This window comes from Bos javanicus, chromosome 8, assembly GCF_032452875.1.
Source record: "Bos javanicus breed banteng chromosome 8, ARS-OSU_banteng_1.0, whole genome shotgun sequence".
Classification (NCBI taxonomy): Eukaryota; Metazoa; Chordata; class Mammalia; order Artiodactyla; family Bovidae; genus Bos; species Bos javanicus.
In genome coordinates, this window is record NC_083875.1 from 86,808,175 (window position 1) to 86,820,371 (window position 12,197).

Here is a 12,197-nt window from a genome sequence, read left to right on the forward strand (position 1 = left end):
CTCATGCAGGTGTCACTGAATGTTCTTCTAAGTCCAATTTGACCCTGGCTTTGTCTTTCACCCTCAGTCTGGAGGGTCTAAGGTCTAACCTGCCTGGCCCATGGCTACAGAGACCCCTGAGGACACGGTCAGGTGTCCAGTGAGAAATGGAAGGGCAGTTATGGGACTCCGAGATCCTGGAAGGTGCTGTAATGGTCCAGTGGGCACATGTTTTGAACTTGTTTGTATCTCTCATTGGAAAAGCTCCCTATGCCATTTAAAGCAGAACTTCTTGAACTTTATGATCACAACCCATAGTATAAAGTATATTTTACATCGTGACTTAGTATCCATATATATCTGCTTCATAGAACTGAAATGGGTTACAGGAAACAACATTTGCTTTAACAAAGGCAGTGCAAGCTAATTTTTCCCTTCAGTTTTATTTCATTAATGAAAAAACTTGGTTCCAGCCTTAATATAAACCATGCACTCTGACATCCTCTGTTCCATTCTCATCATCGTTTAAAATACCAGCCACAGACTCCAGAATTAATTGTGTATCCCACTAATTAGCAAACACTGATTCAAGTCACAGGGCTGTCTCTCCGTTGTCTCTTCAGGAAGTTTAAAGGATAACAACTCAGATATCTAAGCAGACTCATGCTATAGCATTTTTTTTAAAGATAAAAGTTTAGAAGGAGGGTTCTCTAGATTTGTGTATTTTTGAAAATGTAAATGTGAAGTTGCTCTAGACTGACTGATGGTTTAGAAACTATGTTGGTTGTGGAGACAGTCTGTTTGAAGAGAATGCTTGTCAGAATGAGTTCCAGGGACACTGGAAGCTTCCCAGAAATGAGCCCCAGAACCATCAAAGTGATGTGTTGGATGTAAACAAAAACAAGTACATGGGTTGTTGGCTCTCTGTGATGCCTAGAACCATCTTTCAGAAATAAGTCCTCATGTGATGGGCTCTGGGACGGGGAGAGGAGCAGTCCTGTAAGGGGCGGCCTTCACATCCTCTTAGTCGATATCCCCAAAGTGATGCCACCTCTGGCTTTCTTAGGCCTTTCGCTGCCTGGGGGTAGAGGCCAAAATTGGTGACAGATCTTCTGGTAGTCAGTTGTCAGCTCACATGAGGAGACTGAACTGGGTTCAAACCCTGTTCGCCAGCCAACCCTAAGAGACCCTGCACCTCAACCTCTTACCTGTCTGTTCCGCAATTTTAATATTGGCCAGAAGGGACGGAAGGCTAAGGATGACATGACAAACACGCTACAGAGTTCCCAGCAGCCAGTGCTGCGTGCGGTGCATGGAGACAGCCTATTACCAGCGCCCCCCGGACCAAAGGGGCTGTTTACCTCCTGCGCTATTTTATAGGCTCCACATGGGTTTCCATTTCCCAAAGTGTGGCCTCAACAAATCACTTGACAGATAGAGACCCAGGTACAGAAAGGACTGAGTGACTGCCAGTCCTGTGGTAAATGAAAGGGCTGGACCAGAACCGGGCTCCCATGCCAGCTCACCTAACCCAGTGCCAGCCATGGGTACCTTGCTGGGTCTTTGGAGGGAAATGGGTGCCAGCAGTGCCACCTGCTGGCCGCACTAGGCACGGCACTACAGGTGATGGGTGAAGCTGAAGTGTCCCAAGGACCAAATTCCAACCTCTCTAGGTTCTCTCGCCTTCTCTCAGCAGGGAGTGTAGGCACAGGAACCTCTCTTTCTCTAGCTGGCCAGGGTCAGATCCTTATAATCAGGTCCTACACAGGTCAAAGTGGGGTGGGCACAGATGGGGCAGCTGATGCTTTCCTTTGAGTGCTGACTGCCACAACCTGGAGGAGAGGGCCCTGGAGTGCACACCTTCCCTCCTGCCACTGGTAACTCTGCTCCCATCCACCTGCCCAGACTTGGTCTCTGCAGCCCCCACCCCTTTCCTTTGTCCATGCAGGTGTCAGTTCTTCCCATCAAGCCCCAACCTGTGATGTTTTGCCCCTAAAAGCAAGCCAGCAGACCCGGGCTCCAGACACTCCTGTGATGGCTTGCTTCTCTGCTCTCCTTCACAAAGCCCTGCCACTCTCCCCGCTTTGAACCTCCTCTGGTTGTTTCTGGGCTCTCCCCAGACTCCACCGGAAGGAATCCCCACTGTCCACTCCCATTGTCACGGACTCCTTCTTGGGCCGCAGGTCACAGGGCTGATCGTTCATCTTTCTGGCTCTCTGTGTTCATACCCTGGGTCGTCCACTCCTTGGCCAGGCCTCCCTTCTGCACGCAGGCTCCAAGATGTCAGGAAGACCAAAGCTCCGACCTTATGCCTCTTCTCCAACCTCTCCTTCTAGAAGCCACTCAGCCCGTGGCTTCGCCTACCACCAACTGGCACAGCCGGTTCATAACAGGACCTTAGGCAGTGGTTTGGGGTCTGGTATCAGAATCTTTCTGCCTTGGAAGTAGTATCTAGGTGGATGAGATCTGTGGCCTGGTTTTCCTCCTTTCTTGTTTCATTTTTGATGTTCGTAAGGGAAGCCCTAGGACCAGGGCCTTTCTGTGTCAGTTGCAAATCTGGGCGGCCCATGTGCTCCCTGGGGTGCTGCTCTCCTGAGAGCCACTCTGGGCCAGCAGAAGGCAAGCCAGAGGGCTGGGGGTGGGGCACAGATGAGAGATGGGGGCCAGGGTGCCGGGCAGGGTCGAGGGCCTGGACCGAAGATGGGACCAGGGGCGCTGGGCAGGGGTGGCCATGCAGGGTGTTTGCCCCGAAGCAGGACCCACCCCACCCTAACTCTGACCTCGCCTCCTCCGCAGCCGCCTTCACCATGATCGGCACCTCCACACACCTGTCAGACCAGTGCTCGCAGTTCGCCATCCCGTCCTTCTGCCACTTCGTGTTCCCGCTGTGCGACGCGCGCTCCCGGGCGCCCAAGCCGCGCGAACTGTGCCGGGACGAGTGCGAGGTGCTGGAGAGCGACCTGTGCCGCCAGGAGTACACGATCGCGCGCTCCAACCCGCTCATCCTCATGCGGCTGCAGCTGCCCAAGTGCGAGGCTCTGCCCATGCCTGAGAGCCCCGACGCCGCCAACTGCATGCGCATTGGCATCCCAGCCGAGAGGCTGGGCCGCTGTGAGTCCCCACGCGTCCTCCCCCAGGACCTGGGTCCTGCCTCTTAGAACCTGGGGACCCCATTCCAGCCGTCCAGGAAAGTCCCACAGACCCGCTCCATTCCGGTAGGGCAGCCCCTGGGTGCAGACTCCCTGTCATCTAGTTGCCAGCGCACAGCCCTCCTGACGCTGCCTGTCTGTGGATCCCCAGTAAGTCACTCTACCCCAGTGAGCCGCACACTTAGCTTCTCCAAGACAGGAGGACTCTGGGCCTACCGCCAAGAAAGGAGCTTAGGGGAAAACAGCCCCCTTCCAAGCCTTCCCTGTGGTGCACAAGCATCTCTCAGCATCTGACTGAGGATGATGGTGCTCCTTGAGAGGAGCCGACCCAGAAAAGAGGTCGACTTCCTCCCAGACTTGGGAAATATTCACTTCCTTGGTGAGGCTGGAGTTCCCTAGAGCAGCAGGGCTCCTCACCAGGTGGCCAGAGCCTGGTCTCCAGACCCACTGCACCAGCCAAAGCCTGGCACCTCAGCTGACATCATGAACCTCCTGGCAAGTTGCTTAAATATCAGTTTCCTCCTATTACACCATGATAATAACTACTGACCTCAGGAGCTGGAATGAAGATTAAATGAGTTAATATTTAGAGAGTTCTTAACACAGTGCCTGCACACAACAAGCACAGTGTAACTGGTATTCAACAAACACACATGCCAGGTGTGACTCAAAGTGACCCTGGGTCTCCCCTGGGAGTGGAGTGGGCTCCCAGGGGGGCTGGGGCTCTGCTCACAGCAGGCTGAGCCCCGTCCTCACTGAGTTTGGGGGCCAGGTCTGGAAGTTTCTCATCCCTCCTGTATAGTTTGGTTTTGTTTCTAATGCAAGTGAACGTGAGGTTAGGGTTGACATCGTCATTGTAGAGGGGGGGTGCCTGCTATTTCAGGGTCATAAACTTCTGACCAGGTTCTTCCCCACATATGTCCCTGGTGCATCCATCCATTTAATTTGTGGGCTTGAGGACTTCTTTTCTTGGAAGTTACCTCCAATCCCTTGGTCTTTTGGAAATTCCGATTTGGCGAGGTGGTTTGGTTATTCCTTTTTGGAATAGTTGAAGACAGGTGCTCCTTGGACCCACAGAAGAGGGCTGCTTCCTCTTAACTTTCGGGCCTCCTGACAAACCTTCTCTCTCAGACCATCAGTGCTACAATGGCTCAGGCACGGATTACAGAGGGACGGCGAGCACCACCAAGTCGGGGCACCAGTGCCAGCCGTGGGCCCTGCAGCACCCCCACAGCCACCACCTGACAAGCACCGACTTCCCGGAGCTCGGAGGGGGGCATGCCTACTGCCGGAACCCCGGAGGGCAGATGGAAGGCCCCTGGTGCTTCACGCAGAATAAAAACGTACGCATGGAACTGTGTGACGTACCCTCTTGTAGTATGTATTCTCTCTTTTTTTTAAAATGTTGACTGGGGGGTGTACTTTGTGATGACATTGTACCAGGAGGCTGGTAGCTCTGGGGTTCCCCCACCCACCGTGTTTCACCACCATGATTATTTGTTTTATGTAAAGTTGTGGCTGGTTATAAAAGTAATACCTGGTCATTACAGGCCTTTTTAAATTATAGAAGAAAAAAAAAACTAAAGAAGAATGTGCAAATCACCTCTAGTTCCACCACTCAGCAGAGACTGCTGTTTACATTTGGGGGCCCTTCCGTCATTCCATGTGTGGTCCTGGGATATTCAGTTTGGCATCTTGTTTCTCAATGAACACTGTCAAGCATTTCCCACTGTTAGTGAAAATGCTTCCCATTACAATTACAACCAGCTTCTGAGACCAGCATCCGTGCTTGGGGCGCAGCCCTCCTGTCCCTCCTCCCTCACCTCCCACTCTGCTCAACTGTTTCACGTAGACTTAGCAGAGTGAGGAGAAAATAGAACTTAAATCTCTTGTTTTCCCCGAAGTTTCTCTCTTAAATTATGACTAGAAGAAAAGTGTGTAGTTCATGGTAGCAAATTTTACAGACGTCGTTATCTCTGGGCTTGCCAGGTGGTTCAGTGGTAAAGAATCCGCCTGCCAACTCAGGAGCCACAGGGGATGTGGGTTCAGTTTCTGGGTTGGGAAGATCCCCTGGAGAAGGAAATGGCAACCCACTCCAGCATTCTTACCTGGAGAATCCCATGGACAGAGGAGCCTGGCGGGCCACAGTCTCAAAGAGTTGGACATGACTGAAGTGACTTAGCATACTTGCAAGATGTTTTTACAGTGAGCAGTTATTATTTTTGTAATTAAAATTTAAACAAGAGATAAAGAAATTTGTATGTTCTTTCCTCTGGCAATGCCACAGGAATTTTACTTTGCAGAAATATTTGCACTGAAATGGGCAGAAATGCAAGGGTATTTGTTGCAGAATCACTTCTGAGAGCTAAATAAACAGGCAGTTGTTCACCAACAGGGGACGAGGCAGCAGTTCATCTGTGCCGAGGGACAGTGTGCAGTTCTTGATGAATGGCTGGCACTGTGTGTTCTTCAAGAAACATAGTCTGGTATATTGTGTTGTTGTTGCTTAGTTGCTAATTTGCGTTCAACTCTTTTGTGACCCCAGGACTGTAGCCCGCCAGGTTCCTCTGTCCATGATATTTCCCAGGCAAAAATACTGGAATGGGCTGCCATTTCCTCCTCCAGGCAATCTTCCCAACCCAGGGAACGAACTTGCATCTCCTGCATTGGCAGGCAGATTCTTTACCACTGAGCCACCAGGGAAGCCCTTCTGGTCTAGTATATTATTCTAACCACAAAACCAGGAGCAGGAAAATATGGATGATATGATTCTATTTTAAATGAGCTCTATTTAAATTCTATTCTTAAAAACTGTATGAGCTGCTTCTTTTATTTCAAATTAGTTGAATATTGGTTTATTCATGAATATTATTTCATGTTCAACTTAAATATATACATCAAAAAATAAGTGAATACCAACCTGTTAGCGATGGTATGAAGTGAAAAGTGTGCGTGCTCAGTTGTGTCTGACGTGACCCAGTGGACTGTAGTGCCAGGCTCCTCTGCCCATGGAATTTTCCAGTCAAGAATATTAGAGTGGATTGCCATTTCCAAATTACCTATTAAGAATATTCAATTTTCTCTAATACTATAATTATTAATAAGCGTGTATTCTGTTAGTGATTTTTTAAAGATAATGATAAAATAAATGGATATACAAAACTATGGATAGTGCTCACATCTCATCTTGGCTTAAGGATCATGAAATTTCCCTCCTAGACCTTAATTAGGAAAAATGACCCAGAATCTCCACTGCCCCTGAGGCTTTGAGAACATCTGCCTCCAGAGTGGGACCAGGAGGGTTTTGTGGGTGGTTGTATTTGATTTTTATCTTCTTTTGGAGACAAGGGAACAAGACTGGGTTTGGGACAGTGCTGGTGATAGTGGTGATTTTTAGAACTGAGTTAGCTCTTTAAGGGACCATGTGGACCAGAAACCACTTGTTTGCTTTCTGATGGAAAGCTCATTGCCACTGGTTATAGGGAAGCCCAAGTTCCCGTGTAATTATTCACAAGGTTAAGATGAAAACTGCTGGGGGCATTCGGGGCGGGGCTTTGGAAAACATGCTTCCGCATCACAGAGAAGAAGCCTTAACTCTCCCTCAGAGGGCAGCACCGAGGTGCTTCAGCCTTGCGGCCCAATGCCCTCTGTGCTTTCTGTGAGTCCTGTAGGGGTAGACTGTGCATTGCTCTTCACCATAGAGGGGAAAAAAGAGAGAGAGAGGGGAAAAAAAGAGAGAGAGTAAAGAAAAGAAAGAAAAACGTCCTGAAGCCTCAGTGTTTGTACATCTTACCTGTTGTTTTTCAAGAGTTTGTGTACCCCTGCTGCATATTGTTGGGTTAAACCCGTTGGCTGCCAGTGCTCTTTTAAATCATGTGCATTTTTAATGATTGCCTTTTAAGAATATATGTTCATTGTACAAACATGAGGAAAACCCTAAAATGTTGAATGAAGTCAAGGATCATGTCTAATCCCAATATCCAGTTCCTTTCACTGAGGATCAGCATGACACTTGTGTTTCATCAAGTTTAGTCAACTCATCAAGTTCAGTCAACATGAAAAGGTCAGAGCATCCATGTCCAACAGGATTCAAGTTAGGAAGCACCGTGTTGGTGGTGACTGCTACCGTAAGACCTTTAGAGTCCGTTGTTTGTGCTCTGCATTCTGAGTTGCTCCCCTGGCAGGGAGTTCTAGGTCATGCCTCACATGGTGTGCATTTTGGGGTACACAATGTTTTTTGAGGTTTGGTTTGTAATTTTGTCCCTTCATGCAGCTTACATAACTATCTGCTAGTGCTTAAATATTTTAGTTGGAGGTGGGAGTGGGCTGGTGGAGAACTCTGAGTTGAAAAGGGCGGGTATTTTCAGAAAAACCATGGATGCCTTGCTGTTCACAGGTCCCCAGGACAGCAGCAGGATGGGAATTCTGTACATCTTGGTTCCAAGCATCGCCATTCCCCTTGTCATCGCGTGCCTTTTCTTCTTGGTCTGCATGTGCCGGAATAAACAGAAGGCTTCTGCCTCTACACCACAGCGGCGGCAGCTGATGGCCTCGCCCAGCCAGGATGTGGAAATGCCTCTTATCAACCAGCACAAGCAGGTCTCTGTGCCAGTATTTGTTTAAAGAGGCTGCTCCCCCAGGCTTAACCTCTACCTGGAGATTGGTTACCCCCAGTACTCACTTTCTTAATTTGTTTGATTCACAACACATGATTCTTTTAAACTGGCCTTCTTTTTGTCCTTTCTTCTCTAAAATATCCTGGGACATTTGCTTCCTTAGGAAATATATGGCAGGTGAGTTTGGAATTCACTGTTTTGCCTCGACAGAGACCTGCGCTATTATCACAGGCTGGGAATGGGCTTTCCTCATTCTGCAGTGCTTCAGCTGCCCCCTCAGGAGGACACACAAAAGAGGGGCTCAGATTGCCCCCACAACTAGAGGGTCGAATATGGCGTTTTTAAGGAATGAGGGCCTGTTTTCTGGTCAGTTTGGGGTTGGGCTGACTTTGTTTTGTTTTTCAGGGAAGAACAGAGCAACAGTCCTATAGAGGTGGTAGTAGGGACAGGTCACCCCTAACCTGGCTCCTAGGATGGTGAGAACGAACTGAAATGTGTAGCACAGGAGAAGGTTTCCCCAAGCTCACCCAGCCTCAGTGAAGGGGCATTTACATTACTTGCAAGTTTTGGGGAAAAATCATTTCAATCTGGGCTTTGAAGTGGAGGAGGCTCGACTTATTCAGTTCTGTAGCCAGGCATCACTGAATTTTTGCAGGGGGTGGCAGGGTGGAAGGGGGTTTAGCAGGTGAGGACACAGATTCCCCTGGGTTCAGACAGCCTCTGAGGACAGAGCTGGGCACACAGAAGGGGCAGGAAGTTGTAGAGGCTGAGAGATGCAAGACTTGAATCAATTTCACCAGTGTGGTGCCTCTGTCACGTGGCATCTAATGAAGAGTCTAGTCAAGAGGAAGCAGCAAGACAGGCCCTTTGAGGTGCATCTGGAGAGCAGCTGGCCTGAACTCTAAAAATGACTCAGATCGTGGGAAGTACACCTCAGGGTTCAAGAGAAATAGACATCAGGGCCTTGCTGATGAGTAGAAGCGGCTGGGCCTGTTGGTGGGCACATAGCAGGGAGCAGCAGCCAAGGCCCTCAGTGGGGGACACAGCTGAGAGGGTGTCCTGGGACAGCTAGAGCTCAGCGTGCACACACCCACCCTCACCCACACACTTTATGATGCTTTCTTGAGGTGGCGGCATTGTTTGCAGCCTGGTTGGGACCATTTGAAGGTTTCAGGCAGTCCCTGCACATTTAAGAGCAGAGAGCAGTGTGTGATGCAGGCTGAAACTGAGCCTGGTGGGCCAGGGCGTGGCTCTAGGAGCCCCCAGCCGACCCCTTCTCCAGCTGTCTGGCTCTGCCTTCTGGTGTCTTGGTGGCAGAAATGTTTCACTGGGGCTTTTCTTCTTGGCAGGCCAAACTCAAGGAGATCAGCTTGTCCACCGTGAGGTTCATGGAGGAGCTTGGGGAGGGCCGGTTCGGGAAGGTCTACAAAGGCCATCTGTTTGGCCCGGCGCCGGGTGAGCAGACCCAGGCCGTGGCCATCAAGACACTGAAGGACAAAGCGGAGGGTCCGCTCCGGGAGGAGTTCCGGCACGAGGCCCTGCTGCGGGCGCGGCTGCAGCACCCCAACATCGTCTGCCTGCTGGGCGTGGTGACCAAGGACCAACCCCTGAGCATGATCTTCAGCTATTGCCCACACGGTGACCTGCACGAGTTCCTGGTCATGCGCTCACCGCATTCGGACGTGGGCAGCACAGACGACGACCGCACAGTGAAGTCCGCCCTGGAGCCCCCAGACTTCGTGCATGTAGTGGCGCAGATCGCCGCGGGCATGGAGTACCTGTCCAGCCACCACGTGGTCCACAAAGACCTGGCCACCCGCAACGTCCTGGTGTATGACAAGCTGACCGTGAAGATCTCGGACTTGGGGCTCTTCCGCGAAGTGTACTCGGCAGACTACTACAAGCTGACGGGCAGCGCGCTGCTCCCCATCCGCTGGATGTCCCCCGAGGCCATCATGTACGGCAAGTTTTCAGTGGACTCGGACATCTGGTCCTACGGTGTGGTCCTGTGGGAGGTGTTCAGCTATGGCCTGCAGCCCTACTGCGGCCACTCCAACCAGGACGTGGTGGAGATGGTCCGGAGCCGGCAGGTGCTGCCCTGCCCGGACGACTGCCCCGCCTGGGTGTATGCGCTGATGATCGAGTGCTGGCACGAGTTCCCCAGCCGCCGGCCTCGCTTCAAGGACATCCACAGCCGGCTGCGCGCCTGGGGCAACCTGTCCACCTACAACAGTTCGGCCCAGACCTCGGGCGCCAGCAACGCCACGCAGACCAGCTCACTGAGCACCAGCCCGGTCAGCAACGTCAGCAACGCCCGCTACGGGGGACCCAAGCAGAAGGCCCAGCCCTTCCCGCAGCCCCAGTTCATCCCCATGAAGGGCCAGATCAGACCCATGGTGCCCCCTCCCCAGCTCTACATCCCGGTCAACGGGTACCAGCCGGTGCCGGCCTATGGGGCCTACCTGCCCAACTTTTACCCGGTCCAGATCCCAATGCAGATGGCCCCGCAGCAGGTGCCTGCCCAGATGGTCCCCAAGCCCGGCTCCCATCACAGCGGCAGCGGCTCCACCAGCACGGGGTACGTCACCACAGCGCCTTCCAATACATCGGTGGCGGACAGGGCAGCCCTGCTCTCGGAGGGCACTGAGGATGCGCAGAATGTCCCGGAAGACGTGGCCCAGAGCCCCGTGCAGGAAGCTGAGGAGGAGGAGGACGGCTCAGTCCCTGAGACCGAGCTGCTGGGAGACAACGACACTCTGCAGATGGGCGAGGCCGAGGTCCAGCTGGAAGCCTGAGGGCCATGGGGCCATTGGGCACTGAGCGGACAGACACGGGCCTCAGGTGGAGGGCAGCCCAGGAACCGCTGAGCTGGAGGGCAGCCTCCCTGTGCCAGGTCCTCCTCTGCAGTCCTCTTGTGCACAGAGCTGCGCTGTGCCCACCTGTTTGGTTGGAGGGCCTTTTGGCCAATGGCTCCTGACCAGGCGAGGGTAGTAACCCCGCAGGACACATGGTGACTCCCAGTGCCACCTACATTTCCTCGGAGGTCGACATCAGTGAGCAGCGCTTGTGCTTTGAAGGAAATTAGGTGACATCTTCTCTCCATACTGCCTATGGATTATGTCCAAACATTGGGAAAAAGCGGCCTGCGACAAGTTGGGACCTTGGGATTTGTGATGCCCAGCGGCTGGGCTGCAGGCTGAGGGTGGAGGAGGCTGCTTTGCTCTCTGCTGCCTTCACCTGCCGGTAACAGTCTCCCCTCACCCACCAAAGATGAACGGGAACAAGAAGTGGCCACCTGTCAGGGTCTGATGAGGAAGGGGCTCCTGCAATGGGAGTTCTGTATTAAAACGTTATGTGCCTTAAAAGAAACCCACATGAATTTGTATTCTTGTGAAATAATTTTTTAATTATCCTGCATGTGTATTTTGCCCAGTTTTCTGGAATTCAAGGGAAAGTGTTTTGGGGCCTTGGAATGTTACAGAGGAGGCAACATTGTACAGAGCACATTGTTATTTTTTTTTAGAATCCTGTACAGACCTTAAATGTAATTTATATGGTTTTTGTATGCCGTTTTCATTGAAGTATTTTGAGCTTAAAATGATGACTTCGTAATTTAACTGTTTACGTTACCCACGTTGGGATACCACCGGATTGTATTCTGGTTTGCTTGTGTTTGTACCATATGTAAGCGAGGTCCGTTCATTTCAGAGCTCCTGTGACAGAAGGCCCACAAGTACACTGCATCTGACACGCGGGATAGAGTTCACTTGTAACTCCCACACCTGGTGTACCCAATAAAGCGAAAGAGAAGGTTCAGTCGGCTCTGCAGGTCATGAGGATGTGAGGCAGTGGAGGTTGCTGGATGATGGAGACGCAGAATGGTGATGATTTGGGCTGCAGTTGGGGCTTGTCCGGGAGCAGCAACTTCATCTGAACGTGGATATATTATACGTTGGCAGATAAATGATGGGAACAGGTTGCATTGCTTTTCTTGGTAAAGTCTGTAGCAGGGATTAACTGCAGATGAGGTGAAGATGGTTTGGGGTTTTAAACCTCTCTCCTCCTGAGGTCCCAAAGCCCCTGCCATTTTTAGACCTGGAGTCTGGCGCTTCCCCAGGCCTGGAGCAGGGCTGGAGGGAGAGACAGTGAAGGAGACTAGGCCTCCTTCACCACCTGCCCGAAGCTGCCTGCCTTCCATCGTTGGTCAGCAGCGCAGCCAGCCGAGTTTCGGTATACCTGGACCAGGGTACCCCTGTGGGGTCAGTGGCTCCAGGGCTTCCAGTCAGGGGAGGGGTTGGATGAGGCCTGGGGATGCTTCTGCTGTCCAGCTAATGGCCCCTGCTGCCCCTCTCCCCTAGGTAGGTCCCCTTTACCTTGGCGTGGCCTGGGTGGTTTTCCATGTTTAATGGAGTGGGTCCACAACCCTAGGTTAAGCAAGGCTCAGCTAGGAATT

The 12,197-nt window shown here is 51.7% G+C and overlaps 1 protein-coding gene across 3 annotated transcripts in view; it reads left to right on the forward strand.

Annotated features, from left to right (window-relative positions):
- Positions 1-11,560, forward strand: part of ROR2 (receptor tyrosine kinase like orphan receptor 2) — a 245,874-nt gene extending 234,314 nt beyond the window's left edge. For 2 of the 3 annotated variants that reach the window (XM_061426275.1, XM_061426276.1), the window contains exons 6-9: positions 2,776-3,090; positions 4,260-4,505; positions 7,525-7,727; positions 9,094-11,560. In XM_061426275.1, the coding sequence (XP_061282259.1) occupies positions 2,776-3,090; positions 4,260-4,505; positions 7,525-7,727; positions 9,094-10,539 (2,210 nt within the window). In that variant the 3' untranslated portion in view covers positions 10,540-11,560. The remainder of the gene's footprint in view (positions 1-2,775; positions 3,091-4,259; positions 4,506-7,524; positions 7,728-9,093) is intronic. The other variant, XR_009738161.1, reaches the window with a different exon arrangement.
- The last annotated feature ends 637 nt before the right edge of the window (positions 11,561-12,197 follow it).